The 23620-nt window shown below is 49.4% G+C and overlaps 1 protein-coding gene across 2 annotated transcripts in view; it reads right to left on the bottom strand.

Annotated features, from left to right (window-relative positions):
• Positions 1-23620, bottom strand: part of VPS16 (VPS16 core subunit of CORVET and HOPS complexes) — a 508307-nt gene that overhangs the window by 231775 nt on the left and 252912 nt on the right. For both annotated transcript variants that reach the window (XM_077275596.1, XM_077275595.1), the window contains exon 14: positions 19026-19061. In XM_077275596.1, the coding sequence (XP_077131711.1) occupies positions 19026-19061 (36 nt within the window). The remainder of the gene's footprint in view (positions 1-19025; positions 19062-23620) is intronic.

The raw sequence follows: 23620 nt of genomic DNA, 5'->3' as shown, positions 1-23620 counted from the left end.
TTACTGTACCTGCTGCCGTTGCTCCTGCTGTGATTGCAACTGCACCAAGTGTTTCAGCAGTTCCTCCATTTTCCCCGGCTGGCTTACAACAGACTTGACCCAGGACATTCAATAACAGACTTTCGTCTCCGCTGGGAACGCTGCCCGCACGTCTACCACCAATTGTAGGGATTCCACTCACTCAGGTGCGACAGCTGACGCTCAGGAGGCACGTTCCTTTAAAGTTCACAGGGTTTATTACGTCATAAACCACATGGAAAAATAACAGCAAACAAAATAGCCTTAAGTTCAGGAAAAGCAAAACAAAGTGTCCAGTCCACCAGGCTCAGTCCTGTAGCGTTAACACACTCAGGAGGGTTTCACCTCCACACATACCCCTGTGTTAAGCATTTGCCTGTCTTATATAGAGCTAACCACACCCAGTAACCCATCACATGATTAGCCATGTGGTCTGACATCACCACAGGTCCTGGAACACACATATATACATGGTTATATACAACAAATAAGTACTCCGGGCTACATTACAGCAACAAGGCACTTATGTGGCACATACCTCCCGTCGACTACCCACCTTTTAGCCATGCTACAATATATATACATACACATATATATATATATATATATATATATACACATACACACTGTATATGTATGTATATATATATATATATTTATTTATTTATCTCTCTGTCTATATATATATATATATATATATATATATATATATATATATATATATATATATATATATATATATATATATATATATATATATATATAAAAGTCTAAGGTCCACTTAAGTCTGTTTGTGTGTTTGTCTGTAACGGAAATCCCGCATCGCTGATTGGTCGCGGACGGCTGGGCGTGACCAATTAACGACAGGCACAGTCCGGCCGCGAATTGGCCCCTCCCTACTCCCCTCCAGTCAGTGCCCCCATAGCGTTTTAGCAGTCCGTTAAACAAGAAAACAGCCACACTCTCTCAGGATATGTCTTGCAAAAGGTGAAATATTTATTCACACGTGTTGAAACATAAATATATATACACACACAGCAGGATAAGGTAAATGGAGTAACGTTTCGACCCTATTCCGGGTCTTTCTCAAACTGCAAGCAAACACAAAATACAATTAGTGCTATGTACATATAATAAAGCACATACCCCATACTACCACATTACTATGTGGACAACACATTTCCTGACAAGGGACTGTCCTTTTTTTCTTTACCTGCAGCCCTTAAAGGGACCACACTTCATTTTTGTCTGCTGCCCATTACACAGGTCAGTGCTTATGTGGTATTACATACCAGTACACATCATGTCCATCACTGGGTGTCATTGAATCTGCTATTTAAAATTACTTTTCCATTATGTCTCCGTTCTAAGCCTCTTTAATCGCTATTTAAAATTCTCTAACTAAACAGAGACCAAGGAGAGGATTTCAGTGTATTTATTGTATCTCATTAACTTTTCCTCTAGAACGGGATCCATAAGATTCTTAATTTTGATAGTAGATAAGGGTTTTATGTACATTTGTAAATTTTGATTGATGTACTTTATTATATGTACATAGCACTAATTGTATTTTGTGTTTGCTTGCAGTTTGAGAAAGACCCGCAATAGGGTCGAAACGTTACTCCATTTACCTTATCCTGCTGTGTGTGTATATATATATTTACTAGCTATTGAACTCGTTCTACGCCCGGGTGGCGAGCATTTATATTGGTATATGGTCTCCATCCTGGTATGTGCTGCTCCCATCTTGCTCTCCCATCCTGTCATGTGCTCCCATCCTGCGCCCCATCCTGTCATGTGCTCCCATCCTGTGCCCCCATCCTGTCATGTGATGCTCCATCCTGCGTCCCCATTCTGTCATGTGCTCCCATCCTGCGCCCCCATCCTGTCCTATGCTGCTCCATCCTACACCCCCATCCTGTCATGTCTGTGCCCCCATTCTGTCATGTGCTGCTCCCATCCTGTGCCCCATTCTGTCATGTGCTGCTCCCATCCTGTCATGTGCTCCCATCCTGCGCCCCATCCTGTCATGTGCTCCCATCCTGCACCCCCATCCTGTCATGTGCTCCCATCCTGCACCCCCATCCTGTCATGTGTGTGCCCCCATTCTGTCATGTGCTTCTCCCATCGTGCGCAATCATTCTATCATGTGCTGCTCCCATCCTGCGCCCCCATTCTGTTATAATGTGCTGCACCCATTCTGCCTGTTCCTGTTTCCATTCTGCCATATGTTGCTCCCATCTATCTCGCTCCGGCTCTACTGCCCGAGTGCGGCTGTGCTGAGTGCGGGCGGCTGTGCTGAGTGCGGGCGGCTGTGCTGAGTGCGGGCGGCTGTGCGTGGCTTTGGTGAGTGCGGGCGGCTGTGCGTGGCTGTGGTGAGTGCGGGCGGCTGTGCGTGGCTGTGGTGAGTGCGGGCGGCTGTGCGTGGCTGTGGTGAGTGCTGGCGGCTGTGCGTGGCTGTGGTGAGTGCGGGCGGCTGTGCGTGGCTGTGGTGAGTGCGGGCGGCTGTGCGTGGCTGTGGTGAGTGCGGGCGGCTGTGGTGAGTGCGGGCAGCTGTGCGTGGCTGTGGTGAGTGCGGGCGGCTGTGGTGAGTGCGGGCGGCTGTGCGTGGCTGTGGTGAGTGCGGGCGGCTGTGCTGAGTGTCGGCGGCTGTGCGTGGCTGTGCTGAGTGCGGGCGGCTGTGCTGAGTGCGGGCGGCTGTGCTGAGTGTGGGCGGCTGTGCTGAGTGCGGGCGGCTGTGCTGAGTGCGGGTGGCTGTGCTGAGTGCGGGTGGCTGTGGTGAGTGCGGGCAGCTGTGCGTGGCTGTGGTGAGTGCGGGCGGCTGTGCGTGGCTGTGCTGAGTGCCGGCGGCTGTGCTGAGTGCCGGTGGCTGTGCTGAGTGCCGGCGGCTGTGCTGAGTGCCGGCGGCTGTGCTGAGTGCCGGCGGCTGTGCTGAGTGCCGGCGGCTGTGCGTGGCTGTGGTGAGTGCGGGCGGCTGTGGTGAGTGCGGGCGGCTGTGCGTGGCTGTGGTGAGTGCGGGCGGCTGTGCATGGCTGTGGTGAGTGCGGGCGGCTGTGCGTGGCTGTGGTGAGTGCGGGCGGCTGTGCGTGGCTGTGGTGAGTGCGGGCGGCTGTGCGTGGCTGTGGTGAGTGCCGGCGGCTGTGCGTGGCTGTGGTGAGTGCGGGCGGCTGTGCGTGGCTGTGGTGAGTGTTGTCGGCTGTGCTGAGTGCCGGCGGCTGTGCGAAGCTGTGCTGAGTGCGGGCGGCTGTGCTGAGTGCGGGCGGCTGTGCTGAGTGCGGGCGGCTGTGCTGAGTGCGGGCGGCTGTGCTGAGTGCAGGCAGCTGTGCGTGGCTGTGGTGAGTGCGGGCGGCTGTGCGTGGCTGTGGTGACTGCCGGCGGCTGTGGCAAGTGCGGGCGGCTGTGCGTGGCTGTGCTGAGTGCCGGCGGCTGTGCTGAGTGCCGGCGGCTGTGCTGAGTGCCGGCAGCTGTGCTGAGTGCCGGCGGCTGTGCTGAGTGCCGGCGGCTGTGCTGAGTGCCGGCGGGTGTGCGTGGCTGTGGTGAGTGCGGGTGGCTGTGCGTGGCTGTGGCGAGTGCGGGCGGCTGTGGTGAGTGCGGGCGGCTGTGCGTGGCTGTGGTGAGTGCGGGCGGCTGTGCGTGGCTGTGGTGAGTGCGGGCGGCTGTGGTGAGTGCGGGCGGCTGTGGTGAGTGTGGGCGGCTGTGCGTGGCTGTGGTGAGTGCGGGCGGCTGTGGTGAGTGCGGGCGGCTGTGCGTGGCTGTGCTGAGTGCCGGCGGCTGTGCGTGGCTGTGCTGAGTGGCGGCGGCTGTGCGTGGCTGTGCTGAGTGCCGGCGGCTTTGTGTGGCTGTGCTGAGTGCCGGCGGCTGTGCTGAGTGCCGGTGGCTGTGCGGGGCTGTGGTGAGTGCGGGCTGCTGTGCGTGGCTGTGGTGAGTGCGGGCGGCTGTGCTGAGTGCGGGCGGCTGTGAGTGGCTGTGGTGAGTGCGGGCAGCTGTGCGTGGCTGTGGTGAGTGCGGGCGGCTGTGCTGAGTGCCGGCGGCTGTGCGTGGCTGTGGTGAGTGCGGGCGGCTGTGCATGGCTGTGGTGAGTGCGGGCGGCTGTGCGTGGCTGTGGTGAGTGCGGGCGGCTGTGCGTGGCTGTGGTGAGTGCGGGCGGCTGTGCGTGGCTGTGGTGAGTGCCGGCGGCTGTGCTGAGTGGCGGCTGTGCGTGGCTGTGCTGAGTGCTGGCTGCTTTGTGTGGCTGTGCTGAGTGCCGGAGGCTGTGCTGAGTGCCGGCGGCTGTGCGTGGCTGTGGTGAGTGCGGGCGGCTGTGCTGAGTGCGGGCGGCTGTGCGTGGCTGTGGTGAGTGCGGGCGGCTGTGCATGGCTGTGGTGAGTGCGGGCGGCTGTGCGTGGCTGTGGTGAGTGCGGGCGGCTGTGCGTGGCTGTGGTGAGTGCCGGCGGCTGTGCTGAGTGGCGGCTGTGCTGAGTGCTGGCTGCTTTGTGTGGCTGTGCTGAGTGCCGGAGGCTGTGCTGAGTGCCGGCGGCTGTGCGTGGCTGTGGTGAGTGCGGGCGGCTGTGCGTGGCTGTGGTGAGTGCGGGCGGCTGTGCTGAGTGCGGGCGGCTGTGCGTGGCTGTGGTGAGTGCGGGCGGCTGTGCGTGGCTGTGGTGAGTGCGGGCGGCTGTGGTGAGTGCGGGCGGCTGTGCGTGGCTGTGGTGAGTGCGGGCGGCTGTGCGTGGCTGTGGTGAGTGCGGGCGGCTGTGCGTGGCTGTGGTGAGTGCGGGCGGCTGTGGTGAGTGCGGGCAGCTGTGCGTGGCTGTGCTGAGTGCCGGCGGCTGTGCGTGGCTGTGCTGAGTGGCGGCGGCTGTGCGTGGCTGTGCTGAGTGCCGGCGGCTTTGTGTGGCTGTGCTGAGTGCCGGCGGCTGTGCTGAGTGCCGGTGGCTGTGCGTGGCTGTGGTGAGTGCGGGCTGCTGTGCGTGGCTGTGGTGAGTGCGGGCGGCTGTGCTGAGTGCAGGCGGCTGTGAGTGGCTGTGCTGAGTGCGGGCGGCTGTGCGTGGCTGTGGTGAGTGCGGGCGGCTGTGCGTGGCTGTGGTGAGTGCGGGCGGCTGTGCGTGGCTGTGGTGAGTGCCGGCGGCTGTGCTGAGTGGCGGCTGTGCGTGGCTGTGCTGAGTGCTGGCTGCTTTGTGTGGCTGTGCTGAGTGCCGGCGGCTGTGCGTGGCTGTGGTGAGTGCGGGCGGCTGTGCGTGGCTGTGGTGAGTGTGGGCGGCTGTGCTGAGTGCGGGCGGCTGTGCGTGGCTGTGGTGAGTGCGGGCGGCTGTGGTGAGTGCCGGCGGCTGTGCGTGGCTGTGGTGAGTGCCGGCGGCTGTGCTGAGTGCCGGCGGCTGTGCGTGGCTGTGCTGAGTGCCGGCGGCTGTGCGTGGCTGTGCTGAGTGCCGGCGGCTGTGCGTGGCTGTGCTGAGTGCCGCCGGCTGTGCGTGGCTGTGCTGAGTGCCGCCGGCTGTGCGTGGCTGTGCTGAGTGCCGCCGGCTGTGCGTGGCTGTGCTGAGTGCCGCCGGCTGTGCGCGGCTGTGGTGAGTGCCGGCGGCTGTGCGTGGCTGTGGTGAGTGCCGGCGGCTGTGCTGAGTGCCGGCGGCTGTGCGTGGCTGTGCTGAGTGCCGGCGGCTGTGCGTGGCTGTGCTGAGTGCCGGCGGCTGTGCGTGGCTGTGCTGAGTGCCGCCGGCTGTGCGTGGCTGTGCTGAGTGCCGCCGGCTGTGCGTGGCTGTGCTGAGTGCCGGAGGCTGTGCGTGGCTGTGCTGAGTGCCGGAGGCTGTGAGTGGCTGTGCTGAGTGCCGGCGGCTGTGCGTGGCTGTGCTGAGTGCCGGCGGCTGTGCGTGGCTGTGCTGAGTGCCGGTGGCTGTGCGTGGCTGCGGTGAGTGCGGGCGGCTGTGCGTGGCTGTGGTGAGTGCGGGCGGCTGTGCGTGGCTGTGGTGAGTGCGGGTGGCTGTGCGTGGCAGTGGTGAGTGCGGGCGGCTGTGCGTGGCAGTAGTGAGTGCGGGCGGCTGGGCGTGGCAGTGGTGAGTGCGGGCGACTGTGCGTGGCGGTGGTGAGTGCGGGCGGCTGTGCGTGGCGGTGGTGAGTGCGGGCGGCTGTGCGTGGCTGTGTTGAGTGCGGGCGGCTGTGCTGAGTGCCGGCGGCTGTGCTGAGTGCCGGCGGCTGTGCGTGGCTGTGCTGAGTGCCGGCGGCTGTGCGTGGCTGTGCTGAGTGCCGGCGGCTGTGCGTGGCTGTGCTGAGTGCCGGCGGCTGTGCGTGGCTGTGCTGAGTGCCGGCGGCTGTGCGTGGCTGTGCTGAGTGCCGGCGGCTGTGTGTGGCTGTGCTGAGTGCCGGCGGCTGTGCTGAGTGCCGGCGGCTGTGCGTGACTGTGCTGAGTGCCGGCGGCTGTGCTGAGTGCCGGCGGCTGTGCGTGGCTGTGCTGAGTGCCGGCGGCTGTGCGTGGCTGTGGTGAGTGTGGGCGGCTGTGCGTGGCAGTGGTGAGTGCGGGTGGCTGTGCGTGGCAGTGGTGAGTGCGGGCGGTTGTGTGTGGTGGTGCTGAGAGTGCGGGCGGCTGTACTGGGGGCCTGAGCAGGCGGGGACACCGGCGCGCTGTGGGGGTCAGGTGCCCGAGTCGCCGCTAGCTCAGGCCCCCGGCACTTGTTATATTTACCTGTCCCCCGTTCCACCGCTCCGTCTCCCGGGTCCTCTGGCTGTGACTGTTCAGTCAGAGGGCGGCGCGCATTAAGCGCGTCATCGCGCCCTCTAAACTGAACGTCTTAGGCGTCCGCGCTATTCGGTGCCATTTTCTTCAAGACACGCAGTGTGTCTTCAAGAAAATGGCGCCGGAAAGCGCGGACTGCGCAGGCGCCGATTCCGGGAGCAGGGGGACATTCATGGCCCGGAATCGCATCGGTGGAACGGGACAGGTAAGTATTGCATACGCACCCTCCTGGCTCGTCCCTGCTTCTCCGTTGGAGATCGCGGTGTGCATTACGTTCAGTGCTTATGCATACCGCGATCTCCTGGGAGCGTCACTCTGTGGGACTCCAGACTGCGCCGGCGCTTGCGCAGTCTATAAAGGCTTCGGACAGAGTGACGCTCCCAGCGTTATATTATAGATGTTTCAACACGTGTGAATAAATATTTCACCTTTTGCAAGACATATCCTGAGAGAGTGCGGCTGTTTTCTTGTTTATTGAACTACTGTGGGTTTTCCCAAGTACAGCCTGCACCACCTAATGAGCTGAGTGCGCTCCATTTTATTGAATATATTAGCAGTCCGTTAAACAGACTGCATTACACCGCGGCATAACGCAGTCCGTTAACGCTGCTATTAACCCTATAAGTGTGACCAACTTTTTACTATTGATGCTGCCTATGCAGCATCAATAGTAACAACATATAATGTTAAAAATAATAATAAAATAAAAAAATCTTTATATTCTCACCTTCCTGCGCCGCGCGGCAGCCTTTCCCGCTCCTCGCGATGCTCTGGTCCCAAGAATGCATTGCGGCAACGACCCGTGATGACTTAGCGGTCTCGCGAGAACGCTACATGATCATGGGTTATTGCCGCAAGGCATTACTGGGAACGGATTATCGCTAAAGGCCTGGGCTGGATCCGGGGGCCGCCAGAAGGTCAGTATATAACTACTTTTTATTTTAAATCTTTTTTTTTTTTTTAACAGGGATATGGTGCCCACATTGTATACACTATGTGGGCTGTGTTATATACTATGTGGGCTGTGTTACATACTGCTTGGGCTGTGTTATATACTACGTCGCTGTGCTCTACACTACGTGGGCTGTGCAATATACTACGTGGCTGTGCAATATACTACGTGGCTGTGCAATATACTACGTGGCTGTGCAATATACTACGTGGCTGTGCAATATACTACGTGGCTGTGCTACAGTCATGGCCAAAAGTATTCACACCCCTGCAATTCTGTCAGATAATACTCAGTTTCTTCCTGAAAATGATTGCAAACACAAATTCTTTGGTATTAATATCTTCATTTAATTTGTCTTAAATGAAAAAGCACAAAAAGAATTGTCCTAAAGGCAAATTGGATATAATTCCACACCAAACATTAAAAAGGGGGTGGACAAAAGTATTGGCACTGTTCGAAAAATCATGTGATGCTTCTCTAATTTGTGTAATTAACAGCACCTGTAACTTACCTGTGGCACCTAACAGGTGTTGGCAATAACTAAATCACACTTGCAGCCAGTTGACATGGATTAAAGTTAACTCAACCTCTGAAATGTGTGTACCACTTTGAGCATGGAGAAAAGAAAGAAGACCAAAGAACTGTCTGAGGACTTGAGAAATCAAATTGTGAGGAAGCATGAGCAATCTCAAGGCTACAAGTCCATCTCCAAAGACCTGAATGTTCCTGTGTCTACCGTGCGCAGTGTCATCAAGAAGTTTAAAGCCCATGGCACTGTGGCTAACCTCCCTAGATGTGGACGGAAAAGAAAAATTGACAAGAGATTTCAACACAAGATTGTGCGGATGTTGGATAAAGAACCTCAACTAACATCCAAACAAGTTCAAGCTGCCCTGCAGTCTGAGGGTACAACAGTGCCAACCCGTACTATCCGTCGGCGTCTGAATGAAAACAGACTGTATGGTAGGAGACCCAGGAAGACCCCACATCTTACCCCGAGACGTAAAAAAGCCAGGCTGGAGTTTGCCAAAACTTACCTGAAAAAGCCTAAAACGTTTTGGAAGAATGTTCTCTGGTCAGATGAGACAAAAGTAGAGCTTTTTGGCCAAAGGCATCAACATAGAGTTTACAAGAGAAAAAAAGAGGCATTCAAAGAAAAGAACACGGTCCCTACAATCAAACATGGCGGAGGTTCCCTGATGTTTTGGGGTTGCTTTGCTGCCTCTGGCACTGGACTGCTTGACCGTGTGCGTGGCATTATGAAGTTTGAAGACTACCAACAAATTTTGCAGCATAATGTAGGGCCCAGTGTGAGAAAGCTGGGTCTCCCTCAGAGGTCATGGGTCTTCCAGCAGGACAATGACCCAAAACACAATTCAAAAAGCACTAGAAAATGGTTTGAGAGAAAGCACTGGAGACTTCTAAGGTGGCCAGCAATGAGTCCAGACCTGAATCCCATAGAACACTTGTGGAGAGATCTAAAAATGGCAGTTTGGAGAAGGCCCCCTTCAAATATCAGGGACCTGGAGCAGTTTGCCAAAGAAGAATGGTCTAAAATTCCAGCAGAGCATTGTAAGAAACTCATTGATGGTTACCGGAAGCGGTTGGTCGCAGTTATTTTGGCTAAAGGTTGTGCAACCAAGTATTAGGCTGAGGGTGCCAATACTTTTGTCTGGCCCATTTTTGGAGTTTTGTGTGAAATGATCAATGTTTTGCTTTTTGCTTCATTCTCTTTTGTGTTTTTTTCATTTAAGACAAATTAAATGAAGATAATAATACCAAAGAATTTGTGTTTGCAATCATTTTCAGGAAGAAACTGAGTATTATCTGACAGAATTGCAGGGGTGTCAATACTTTTGGCCATGACTGTATATACTACGTGGGCTGTGTTATATGCTACGTGGGCTGTGAGACTCTTTCGCCCGGGGCCCTCAAAAACCTGCAGCTGGCCCTGGCTTCACTGATTGGGGTGGGATTTCACCCACGCTTCGCTAATTGGTTGCGCCCGGCCGGCTCCTGTGTATTCAGTGCATTATTCTGAAATCTTCATAAATAAACTACATACATATTCTAGAATACCCGATGCGTTAGAATCGGGCCACCATAATATATATATATATATATACATACACACACACACATATACATAGACACTGTGTGCAGAATTATTAGGCAAGTTGTATTGTAGAGGATTATTTTTATTATTGATCAACAACTATGTTCTCAATCAACCCAAAAGGCTCATAAATATTCAAACAAAACGAAAAAGAAACAGAAGAGCACTCACCATCTGTAAGTGCTCTTCTTTTTCTTTTTGCTTGGACACAACCTTTTTTTCTTGAATGAGCACCAGGATTCCGTTGGGGCCAGTAGCAACATTTCACCAGATGTTATATTGTGTGTGTCTGTGGTTCAACGTGTGCAGGAAGTGCGGACTGCTTTCTTCTTTATAGCTACTTTCATAAATATCAAAGCTTAATATTTTTGGAAGTTGGAGTGGGTTTTCTTTACATTTGGCTATCTTAGGAGGATATATGTTTGTGCAGGTAACTATTACTGTGCAGAATTATTAGGCAACTTAATAAAAACCAAATATATTTATAATATGTCACTTGTTTATTTTCACCAGGTAAACCAATATAACTGCGCAAAATTTAGAAATAAACATTTCTGACATGCAAAAACAGAACCCCCAAAAATTAGTGACCCATATAGCCACCTTTCTTTATGATGACTGTTGGGTATCCGCTATTTGGGCTCCCCTGGTGGTTGCTGGTGGTACTGGTGACTTGTTTGCACTTTGCTTCTTCTGTTCACCTGCTTCCATCAGTGTTTGGGAGTTTCCTATTTAGCCTTGCTCTCCAGTCATTTCCTTGCCGGTCATCATTGTAACCAGAGCCTTCGGTTGCATGTTCCTGCTACTAGTCTGCTGATCAGCTAAGTGGACTTTGTCCTTTTGTTTTGTACCTTTTGTCCAGTTTGCAGTTTTTGTAATTCTCTGTAGCTGGAAGCTCTTGCGGGCTGAAATTGCCACTCCTGTGTCATGAGTTGACACAGGAGTCTTAAAGTAATTTCAGGATGGTTTTTGAAAGGGTTTTCAGTTGACCGTGAAGTCCTCTTTTGTATCCTTCTGCTATCTAGTAAGTGGACCTCTCTTTGCTAAATCTACTTTCATACTGTGTATGTCTTGTCCTCTTAATTCACCGTTATTACATGTGGGGGGCTGCTATCATCTTTTGGGGTATTTCCCTAGAGGTAAGCCAGGTCTGTTTCTTCCTCTACCAGGCGTAGTTAGTCCTCCGGCTGGCGCGTGGCATATAGGAAGCCGTAGGTATGCTCCCTGGCTACTGTTAGTTGTGTGGTAGATTTATCTCACGGTCAATTCGAGTTTCCATCACCCGAGAGCTCGTTCGTTACTTATATGTTTCTTACGTTCCCTTGCCATTGGGAACCATGACAGTATGACCGGCCGCATGTGTTAAACTTATTGGCAGAAGAAAGGAGAGAAAAAAGAAGTCTGTAAATTGTTTTTTTTTTTTTTTTCCCCTTTTTCCTCTATGCTTGCTTCATAGTTGGATCTGTTGTATTTCAGCTTTAATTACAGCCTTTGCCTTTCTCTTCTTATAATCCTTGAATGGCTCTGAGCTCACCTGTTTAAAGATGGATCCTCAGAGTTTGGCTGCAGGTTTAAATAATCTTGCTACGAAGGTTCAAAATTTACAAGATTTTGTTATACATGCTCCTATTTCTGAACCTAAAATCCCTACACCAGAGGTGTTTTCCGGAGATAGATCTCGGTTTTTGAATTTCAAATATAATTGTAAATTATTCCTTTCTCTCAGACCACACTCCTCAGGAGATCCTGTCCAGCAGGTTAAGATTGTAATCTCTTTGCTGCGAGGTGACCCTCAAAATTGGGCATTTTCATTGGCACCAGGGAATCCTGCGTTGCTCAATGTGGATGCGTTTTTCCTGGCGTTAGGGTTGCTTTATGAGGAACCTAATTTGGAGATTCAAGCTGAAAAAACTTTGATAGCCCTATCTCAAGGGCAAGATGAAGCGGAGATATACTGCCAAAAATTTCGTAGGTGGTCTGTGCTTACTCAGTGGAATGAGTGCGCCTTAGCGGCAAATTTCAGAGAGGGCCTTTCTGATGCCGTTAAAGATGTTATGGTTGGGTTCCCTGCGCCTACAGGTCTGAATGAGTCCATGACAATGGCAATTCAGATTGATTGGCGTTTGCGGGAGCGCAAACCCGTGCACCATTTGGCGGTATCTTCTGAAGAGACGCCAGAGAAAATGCAATGTGACAGAGTTATGTCCAGAAGCGAGCGGCAGAATTATAGGCGTAAAAATGGGTTATGCTTCTATTGTGGTGATTCTGCTCATGTTATATCGGCATGCTCTAAGCGTACTAGGAAGGTTGACAAGTCCATTTCAATTGGCACTTTACAGTCCAAATTTATTTTGTCTGTAACCTTGATTTGTTCATTATCAGTTATTACCGTGGATGCCTATGTGGACTCTGGCGCCGCTCTGAGTCTTATGGACTGGCCCTTTGCCAGGCGCTGTGGGTTTGATTTAGAGCCTCTGGAAGTCCCTATACCTCTGAAGGGTATTGATTCTACACCTTTGGCTTGTAATAAACCACAGTTCTGGACGCAAGTGACTATGCGTATGACTCCAGACCATCAGGAGGTGATTCGCTTCCTTGTGTTGTACAATTTACATGATGTTTTGGTGCTTGGATTACCATGGTTACAGTCTCATAACCCAGTCCTTGACTGGAAGGCTATGTCTGTGTTAAGCTGGGGATGTCGGGGGGCTCATGGGGACACTCCTATGGTGTCCATTTCGTCATCTATTCCATCTGAGATTCCGGCATTTTTGTCTGATTATCGTGATATTTTTGAAGAGCCTAAGATTGGTTCACTCCCTCCTCACAGGGATTGTGATTGCGCCATAGATCTGATTCCTGGCAGTAAATTTCCAAAGGGACGTTTGTTTAACCTATCTGTACCTGAACATGCTGCTATGCGCGAGTATATTAAGGAGTCCCTGGAAAAGGGACATATTCGTCCTTCTTCATCACCTTTAGGAGCCGGTTTTTTCTTTGTCTCTAAAAAGGATGGCTCTCTGAGGCCTTGTATTGATTATCGTCTCCTGAATAAAATTACAGTCAAATATCAGTATCTGTTGCCTTTGCTGACTGATTTGTTTGCTCGCATAAGGGGGGCTAAGTGGTTCTCTAAGATTGATCTTCGTGGGGCGTATAATTTGGTGCGAATTAAGCAGGGGGATGAGTGGAAGACCGCATTTAATACGCCTGAGGGCCATTTTGAGTATTTGGTAATGCCTTTCGGCCTTTCTAATGCACCTTCTGTCTTTCAGTCCTTAATGCATGATATTTTCCGTGAATATTTGGATAAATTTATGATTGTGTACTTGGATGATATTTTGATTTTTTCTGATGACTGGGAGTCTCATGTTCAGCAGGTCAGGAGGGTTTTTCAGGTTTTGCGGGAGAATTCTTTGTGTGTAAAGGGTTCAAAAAATTTCATTTTGGGGGTATATTTTTTCCCCTTCTTCTATTGAGATGGACCCTGTCAAGGTTCGGGCTATTTACGACTGGACGCAGCCTACTTCTCTGAAGAGTCTCCAGAAATTCTTGGGCTTTGCTAATTTTTATCGTCGATTTATAGCTGTTTTTTCTGGCGCTGCTAAACCTCTGACGGATTTGACTAAAAAGGGTGCTGATGTTGCCAATTGGTCCCCTGCTGCCGTGGAGGCCTTTCGGGAGCTTAAGCGCCGCTTTTTGTCTGCCCCTGTGTTGCGCCAGCCTGATGTTTCTCTTCCCTTTCAGGTTGAGGTCGATGCTTCCGAGATCGGAGCGGGGGTGGTTTTGTCGCAGAAAAGTTCCGACTGCTCAGTGATGAGACCTTGTGCGTTCTTTTCGCGAAAATTTTCGGCCGCCGAGCGAAACTATGATGTTGGTAATCGGGAGCTTTTGGCCATGAAGTGGGCATTTGAGGAGTGGCGTCATTGGCTTGAGGGTGCCAGACATCAGGTGGTAGTTTTGACTGATCACAAGAATTTAATTTATTTGGAGTCTGCCAGGCGCCTGAATCCTAGACAGGCACGTTGGTCGTTGTTCTTTTCCCGGTTTAATTTTGTGGTCTCGTACTTACCGGGTTCTAGGAATGTGAAAGCAGATGCTCTTTCTAGGAGTTTTGAGCCTGACTCTCCTGGGAATTCTGAACCCGCTGGTGTCCTTAAGGATGGAGTGGTTTTGTCTGGTGTCTCTCCAGATTTGCGACGTGCTTTGCAAGAATTTCAGGCGGATAGACCTGATCTTTGTCCGTCTGGTAGACTGTTTGTTCCTGACGAGTGGACCACTAGAGTCATCTCGGAAGTTCATTCTTCTACTCTGGCAGGTCATCCGGGAATTTTTGGCACCAGAGATTTGGTGGCTAGATCCTTCTGGTGGCCTTCCCTGTCTCGAGATGTGCGTGTTTTTGTGCAGTCTTGCGATGTGTGTGCTCGGGCCAAGCCTTGTTGTTCTAGGGCTAGTGGGTTGTTGTTGCCCTTGCCTATTCCGAAGAGGCCTTGGACGCACATCTCTATGGACTTTATCTCGGACCTCCCTGTTTCTCAGAAGATGTCTGTCATCTGGGTGGTGTGTGACCGTTTTTCTAAAATGGTTCATTTGGTGCCATTGCCTAAGTTGCCTTCCTCATCTGAGTTGGTCCCTCTGTTTTTTCAAAATGTGGTTCGCTTGCATGGTATTCCGGAAAACATCGTTTCTGACAGGGGTACCCAGTTCGTGTCTAGATTTTGGCGGGCAGTCTGTGCCAGGTTGGGCATTGATTTGTCCTTTTCGTCTGCATTCCATCCTCAGACCAATGGCCAGACGGAGCAAACTAATCAAACTTTGGAGACTTATTTGAGGTGTTTTGTGTCTGCGGATCAGGATGATTGGGTTGCCTTTCTGCCGTTGGCGGAGTTTGCTCTTAATAACCGGGCTAGTTCTGCCACTTTGGTTTCTCCTTTCTTTTGCAATTCAGGGTTTCATCCGCGTTTTTCATCTGGTCAGGTTGAATCTTCGGATTGTCCTGGAGTGGATGCGGTGGTGGATCGGTTGCATCGGATTTGGGGACAAGTGGTGGATAATTTGGAATTGTCCCAGGAGAGGACTCAGCAGTTTGCTAACCGTCGTCGTCGTGTTGGTCCCCACCTTCGCGTTGGGGACTTGGTGTGGTTGTCTTCCCGTTTTGTCCCTATGAGGGTTTCTTCTCCCAAATTTAAGCCTCGGTTTATCGGTCCTTATAGGATTTTGGAGATTCTTAACCCTGTTTCCTTTCGTTTGGACCTCCCGGCATCTTTCGCTATCCATAATGTGTTCCATCGGTCGTTGTTGCGGAGATATGAGGTACCGGTGGTTCCTTCTACTGAACCTCCTGCTCCTGTGCTGGTGGAGGGTGAATTGGAGTACGTCGTAGAGAAGATCTTGGACTCCCGTATTTTCAGACGGAGACTTCAATATCTGGTTAAATGGAAAGGCTATGGTCAGGAAGATAATTCTTGGGTAACTGCCTCTGATGTTCATGCCTCGGATTTGGTTCGTGCCTTTCATAGGGCTCATCCAGATCGCCCTGGCAGTTCTTGTGAGGGTTCGGTGCCCCCTCCTTTAGGGGAGGGTACTGTTGTGTATCCGCTTTTTGGGCTCCCCTGGTGGTTGCTGGTGGTACTGGTGACTTGTTTGCACTTTGCTTCTTCTGTTCACCTGCTTCCATCAGTGTTTGGGAGTTTCCTATTTAGCCTTGCTCTCCAGTCATTTCCTTGCCGGTCACCATTGTAACCAGAGCCTTCGGTTGCATGTTCCTGCTTCTAGTCTGCTGATCAGCTAAGTGGACTTTGTCCTTTTGTTTTGTACCTTTTGTCCAGTTTGCAGTTTTTGTAATTCTCTGTAGCTGGAAGCTCTTGCGGGCTGAAATTGCCACTCCTGTGTCATGAGTTGACACAGGAGTCTTAAAGTAATTTCAGGATGGTTTTTGAAAGGGTTTTCAGTTGACCGTGAAGTCCTCTTTTGTATCCTTCTGCTATCTAGTAAGTGGACCTCTCTTTGCTAAATCTACTTTCATACTGTGTATGTCTTTTCCTCTTAATTCACCGTTATTACATGTGGGGGGCTGCTATCATCTTTTGGGGTATTTCCCTAGAGGTAAGCCAGGTCTGTTTCTTCCTCTACCAGGCGTAGTTAGTCCTCCGGCTGGCGCGTGGCATATAGGAAGCCGTAGGTATGCTCCCTGGCTACTGTTAGTTGTGTGGTAGATTTAGCTCACGGTCAATTCGAGTTTCCATCACCCGAGAGCTCGTTCGTTACTTATATGTTTCTTACGTTCCCTTGCCTTTGGGAACCATGACAGATGACACTCAACAGCCATCCATCCATAGATTCTGTCAGTTGCTTGATCTGTTTACGATCCACATTGCGTGCAGCAGCCACCACAGCCTCTCAGACACTGTTCCGAGAGGTGTACTGTTTTCCCTCCCTGTAGATCTCACATTTTATGAAGGACCACAGGTTCTCTATGGGGTTCAGATCAGGTGAACAAGGGGGCCATGTCATTATTTTTTCTTCTTTGAGACCTTTACTGGACAGCCACGCTGAGGAGTAGTTGGAGGCATGTGATGGAGCATTGTCCTGCATGAAAATCATGTTTTTCTTGAACGATACCGACTTCTTCCTGTAACACTGCTTGAAGAAGTTGTCTTCCAGAAACTGGAAGTAGGTCTGGGAGTTGAGCTTCACTCCACCCTCAACCCGAAAAGGTCCCACAAGTTCATCTTTGATTATACCAGCCCATACCAGTACCACACCTCCACCTTGCTGGCGTCTGAGTCGGAGTGGAGCTCTCTGCCCTTTACTGATCCAGCCTCTGGCCCATCAACAGGCACTCATTTCATCAGTCCATAAAACCTTTGAAAAGTCAGTCTTAAGATATTTCTTGGCCCAGTCTTGACATTTTATCTTAGGTTTCTTGTTCAAAGGTGGTTGTTTTTCAGCCTTCCTTACCTTGGCCACATCCCTGAGTATCGCACACCTTGTGCTTTTTGTTACTCCAGTAACGATGCAGCTCTGAAATATGGCAAAACTGGTGGCAAATGGCATCTTGGCAGCTTCAAGCTTGATTCACCTCAATTCATGGGCAGTTATTTTGCGCCTTTATTTTTCCAACACGCTTCTTGCGACCCTGTTGGCTATTCGCCATGAAATGCTTGATTGTTCGGTGATCACGCTTTAAAAGTTAGACAATTTCAAGACTGCTGCATCCCTCTGCAAGACATCTCACAATTTTGGACTTTTAAGAGCCCGTCAAATCTCTCTTCTGACCCATTTTGCCAAAGGAAAGGAAGTTGCCTAATAATCAAGCACACCTTACATAGGGTTTTGATGTCATTAGACAACACCCCTCTTCATTACAGAGATACACATCACCTGATTTACTTAATTGGCAGTATCATGTGATCAAAATACAACTTGCCTAATAATTCTGCACTATATATATATATATATATATATATATATATATATATATATATATATATATATATATATATATAATATATCCCTTTTGTAGATCATTTCATCTTCAACACTCTGTTCACAATAACAGTAATTTTGACCAGGGGTGCCCACACTTTTACATGCCATTGTATGTACTATGCTAGCTAAGGCCATGCTAATCATCACTTCATGAGTACCACTAGCTTAAAATGTAAACATCATGGATTTTTGTTGCATATACCAAATTATAGCAGCATATCTTCACATACCTATATTTGCTGTACCTACCTATAGCAAATTCAGTGGGAGAAATAAGTATTTGATCCCTTGCTGATTTTGTAAGTTATTGACAGTCATTTTGTATTTCTTCCATTTTCTTGCTATTGCACCAACAGTTCTCCTTCTCACCCAGCGTCTTACATATGGTTTTGTAGCACATTCCAGCTTTGTGCACGTCTATGATCTTGTCCCTGACATCCTTATAAAGCTCTTTGGTCTTACTCATGTTGTAGAGGTTAGAGTCTTAAAGGGAACCTGTCACCCCCTCCCCCCCAAAGAGTTTTTAACTAAAGCTACTTTCACACTTGTCGGTACAGCCCGACGTATGCTATGAAATAAATGCACAATGGGGGCAGCGGATGCAGTTTTTCAACGCATCCGCTGCCCCATTGTAATGTCCGGGGAGGAGGGGGAGGAGTTTCAGCCGCGCATGCGCGGTCGAAAATGGCGGACGCGACGCACAAAAAAAAGGTTCCATGCAACGTTTTTTGTGCCGACGTACCGCCAAAACAAGACGCATCCATCGCATGACAGATGCAATGTGTGGCAATCCGTCGCAATGCGTCGCTAATGCAAGTGTATGGAGAAAAAACATCCTGCGGGCAACTTTGCAGGATGCATTTTTTCTCCAAAACGACGCATTGCGACTTACGCCTGATAATGCTAGTGTGAAAGTAGCCTAAAAGAGCCACCTTGTGCAGCACTAATGCTGCATTCTGTCAAGGTGGCTCTTTTAAGTTGGGGTCCCTGCCAACGCTGAACTATTAGTTTTTAGAATTTGCCTTTCCTACCTGTAGTTTGTCAGGTCGGCATGTCTTTAACCCTCTGACACAAACGCCTCCCAGCCATCACTCAGGGCCTGCGTGCACTGTGCGCCGCCTCCCCTTCTTTCATTAACGTCCCCGGCGCCTGCGCTGTAAGTTCCCATCATGTGATGGGGGTCAAAGGGCAGCGCAAACTGAGCATGCCCGAAAAAAAAAACTTACAGCGCAGGCGTAGGAAGTAAGAATGAAGGAAGTGGAGGCGGCAGCCAGAGGCCCTGAGTGATGGCTGGGAGGCGCTTGTGTCGGGGAAAAGACATGCCAGCCTGACAAGACAAACTACAGGTAGGAAAGGCAAATTCTAAAAACGAATAGTTCAGCATTGGCAGTGAGCCCAACTAAAAGAGCCACCTTGACAGAGTGCAGCATTAGTGCTGCACATGTGGTTTTTTTAGTTAAAAACGCCTGGGGGGGGGGGGGGGTTTGACATGTTCCCTTTAAGAGTCTTAACTCTTTAATGGCTGGTAGGAGATCAAATACTTATTTCTCACTGCAAAATGCAAATAAATGGGTATCAGTTATACAATGTGATTTTCTGGATTTTATTTTTGATATTCTATCTCTCAATGTTAAAATTAACCGTTCATGTCTTTGTCAGTGGCAAACTTACAAAATCAGCAAGGGAACAAATGCTTATTTCTCCCACTGCATAAACTAACACATGAATAGCACTGAATAAAACAATACCTGTCTAGAAGGACTGGAACAGTGAGTTGTTTATATCTGCAGAATTGTAAAGGATAATGAAAGAGAATTTCCCCAGTTTATCACCATTACCTATCAAATACCAGCCTTAAAAAAATTACCCAAAAATTAATTTTGTCATTAAAGGGGTTGTCCACTACTAGGACAACCCCTTTCTTTATCAAAATGTTTGGCCTCGATAACATAATAAAGCCTATACCCGCCTACTGTGCTGGGGCAGTTCCCGTGGTGTTGGCACTTGGGGATCTCGTACGGTTGTTGTGGCACGAGATGCCGACACCCAATCAGCACTGGCGTCACTGTCTCTGCCTTTGGACAAATTGAACATGAAGAGGAAGTGGAGCTGCAGCTGATCCTTGGTTTCCTCTTCATGTTCAATTTTTCCGAAGGCCAACACAGTGACACTGGCGTGATTGGGCACCGATGTCCCGTGTCACAACACTGCATGAGAGCCCTTGTGAGAGCACGTGCTGACACCGCGGGAACGGCGCCAGCACGGGAGGGGAGTGTACACTTTAATATGTTATCGGAGCCAAGCGAGGGGTATAGAAAGAAGTTGTCCAAGTTGGATCCACAATGAACTTCTGGAGTGAGTTTGCAGCACTGAAAGTAAAGGGGCCGAATAATATTGCACCCCTCACTTTTCAGTTTTTGAATTTCCACAAAAATTTAAAATAACCACTAAATTTCGTTCAACTTCACAAAATTTTGTGTTCCACTTGTTGTTGATTCTTCATCAAAAATTTACATTTGGTATCTTTATGTTTGAAGCATGATATGTGGGAAAAGGTTGAAAAGTTCCAGGGAGCCGAATACTTCTGCAAGGCACTGTATGTATATGTATATACATATAATCTCAATCAGCATCTCAATTCGCAGACACGGGGTTTCGGGCTGTTGGCCCTCGTCGTCAGTGCGAAAAACCGTGTCTGTGAATTGAGATACGGATTTGACCCTTATCCTGAGTCATATTGTAAGACTTGTTAAAGGGTTGATTGTGACTTGTAGGATCGCTACTTCCAATAGGTGGCACTATAGAGTTCAAGTCTTCTTTTTCTCTGAAGAGGCAATGTGCATATTAAATTTCCCAGCGGAGCATTGCACGGCGAATAAGCCTCCTTACATTCACAAGCCAGAGCTGGTATGTCACATTCCACTAGGAAAAACCTTACCCCTTAGACCTCAGTCCAGAGCCTCACATCTAGCCTAATCAGTTCTCATGCTTCTCACTGATGAGGTCCAACAGCCCGAAACACCGTGTCTGCGAATTGAGATACTGATTTGGCTCTTATCCTAAAGGTACCGTCACACTAAGCAACGTCGCCAGCGATCTGTGACGTTGCAGCGTCCTAGGGAGCGATATCGCTGTATTTGACACGCAGCAGCGATCAGAATCCCGCTGTGAAATTGCTGGTCGCTGCTAGAAGGTCTGCACATTATTTGGTCGCTAGGTCGCCGTGTATCGCCGTGTTTGACAGCAAAAGCAACCATACCAGCGATATTTTACACTGGTAACCAGGGTAAACATCGGGTTACTAAGCGCAGGGCCGCGCTTAGTAACCCGATGTTTACCCTGGTTACCAGCGTAAAAGTTAAAAAAACAAACAGTACATGCTCACCTGCGCGTCCCCCAGCCTCTGCTTCCTGACTCTACTGATCGCCGGCCCTAAACTGAAAGCACAGCGGTGACGTCACCGCTGTGCTGTTAGGGCCGGAGCTCAGTCAGCGTCAGGAAGCAGAGGCTGGGGGACGCGCTGGTGAGTATGTACTGTTTGTTTTTTTAACTTTTACGCTGGTAACCAGGGTAAACATCGGGTTACTAAGCGCGGCCCTGCGCTTAGCAACCCGATGTTTACCCTGGTTACCCGGGGGCCTCGGCATCGTTGGTCGCTGGAGAGCGGTCTGTGTGACAGCTCTTCAGCGACCAAACAGCGACGCTGCAGCGATCGGCATCGCTGTCGCTATCGCTGCAGCGTCGCTTAGTGTGACGGTACCTTAAGTCATATTGCAAGACTCGTTAAAGAGTTGATTGTGACTTGCAGGATCGCTACTTCCAATAGGTGGCACTATAGAGTTCAAGTCCTCTTTTTTCTCTGAAGAGGCAATTTGGATATTAAACTGTCCACTTAGGAAGCAACACTGTTTGACAATCAATTTCACATGCTGTTGTGCAAATGGAATAGACAACAGATGGAAATTATTGGTAATTATCAAGACACACTCAATAAAGGAGTGGTTCTGCAGGTGGGGACCATAGACCACATCTCAGTACCAATGCTTTCTGGCTGATGTCTTGGTCACTTTGAATGTTGGTTGTGCTTTCACACTCGTGGCAGCATGAGACGGACACTACAACCCATACAAGTGGCTCAGGTAGTGCAGCTCATCCAGGATGGCACATCAATGCGAGTTGTGGCAAGAAGGTTTGCTGTGTCTGTCAGCGTAGTTTCCAGAAGCTGGAGGCGCCTCTGGATCTTCAATAAAGATTTACAACTGGAATATTTCATTCAGTGATATCTAGGATGTGGGATTTTAGTGTTCCCTTTATTTTTTTTAGATATTTTATATATATATTATACAGGTCCTTCTCAAAAAATTAGCATATAGTGTTAAATTTCATTATTTACCATAATGTAATGATTACAATTAAACTTTCATATATTATAGATTCATTATCCACCAACTGAAATTTGTCAGGTCTTTTATTGTTTTAATACTGATGATTTTGGCATACAACTCCTGATAACCCAAAAAACCTGTCTCAATAAATTAGCATATCAAGAAAAGGTTCTCTAAACGACCTATTACCCTAATCTTCTGAATCAACTAATTAACTCTAAACACATGCAAAAGATACCTGAGGCTTTTAAAAACTCCCTGCCTGGTTCATTACTCAAAACCCCCATCATGGGTAAGACTAGCGACCTGACAGATGTCAAGAAGGCCATCATTGACACCCTCAAGCAAGAGGGTAAGACCCAGAAAGAAATTTCTCAACAAATAGGCTGTTCCCAGAGTGCTGTATCAAGGCACCTCAATGGTAAGTCTGTTGGAAGGAAACAATGTGGCAGAAAACGCTGTACAACGAGAAGAGGTGACCGGACCCTGAGGAAGATTGTGGAGAAGGACCGATTCCAGACCTTGGGGAACCTGAGGAAGCAGTGGACTGAGTCTGGTGTGGAAACATCCAGAGCCACCGTGCACAGGCGTGTGCAGGAAATGGGCTACAGGTGCCGCATTCCCCAGGTAAAGCCACTTTTGAACCATAAACAGCGGCAGCACTGGACTGTTGCTAAGTGGTCCCAAGTACTTTTTTCTGATGAAAGCAAATTTTGCATGTCATTCGGAAATCAAGGTGCCAGAGTCTGGAGGAAGACTGGGGAGAAGGAAATGCCAAAATGCCTGAAGTCCAGTGTCAAGTACCCACAGTCAGTGATGGTGTGGGGTGCCATGTCAGCTGCTGGTGTTGGTCCACTGTGTTTCATCAAGGGCAGGGTCAATGCAGCTAGCTATCAGGAGATTTTGGAGCACTTCATGCTTCCATCGGCTGAAATGCTTTATGGAGATGAAGATTTCATTTTTCAGCACGACCTGGCACCTGCTCACAGTGTCAAAACCACTGGTAAATGGTTTACTGACCATGGTATTACTGTGCTCAATTGGCCTGCCAACTCTCCTGACCTGAACCCCATAGAGAATCTGTGGGATATTGTGAAGAGAAAGTTGAGAGACGCAAGACCCAACACTCTGGATGAGCTTAAGGCCGCTATTGAAGCATCCTGGGCCTCCATAACATCTCAGCAGTGTCACAGGCTGATTGCCTCCATGCCACGCCGCATTGAAGCAGTCATTTCTGCCAAAGGATTCCCGACCAAGTATTGAGTGCATAACTGAACATTATTATTTGATGGTTTTTTTGCTTGTTATTAAAAAACACTTTTATTTGATTGGACGGGTGAAATATGCTAATTTATTGAGACAGGTTTTTTGGGTTATCAGGAGTTGTATGCCAAAATCATCAGTATTAAAACAATAAAAGACCTGACAAATTTCAGTTGGTGGATAATGAATCTATAATATATGAAAGTTTAATTGTAATCATTACATTATGGTAAATAATGAAATTTAACACTATATGCTAATTTTTTGAGAAGGACCTGTATATATATATATATATATATATATATGTTGAGGAGAGCCATAAGATCAAATACTTAATTAACCTCAACACACAAGGTAATTGAGGGAAGCAACCTATAACATGTATTGTTTAACCTTACATAAGTTTTCCTCAGACAAAGTAAGACACTTAAGATGGCTGCCATCTCCTCTACCAGAGCCATGTGCTCTGGTATCCAAGATGAACAATGAAGACACTGAAGATGGCCACCATTTCCTGTATCTGCATGCCGTGCGGTCTGGTATCCACAGTGACGCCCACCTTGATGACCTCATGGATCCACCCACAGTGACGCCCACCTTGATGACCTCACGGACCAACCCACCTTGATGACCTCATGGATCCGCCCATGGACTTGCTCATGCCCAACCCACTAACCAATGGAATACATCCGATC

This window comes from Ranitomeya variabilis, chromosome 7 (genome assembly GCF_051348905.1).
Source record: "Ranitomeya variabilis isolate aRanVar5 chromosome 7, aRanVar5.hap1, whole genome shotgun sequence".
In the NCBI taxonomy this organism is placed as follows: domain Eukaryota; kingdom Metazoa; phylum Chordata; class Amphibia; order Anura; family Dendrobatidae; genus Ranitomeya; species Ranitomeya variabilis.
The sequence above is the reverse complement of the archived record's forward strand: the minus strand, read 5'-3'. Positions and strand labels throughout refer to the sequence as shown.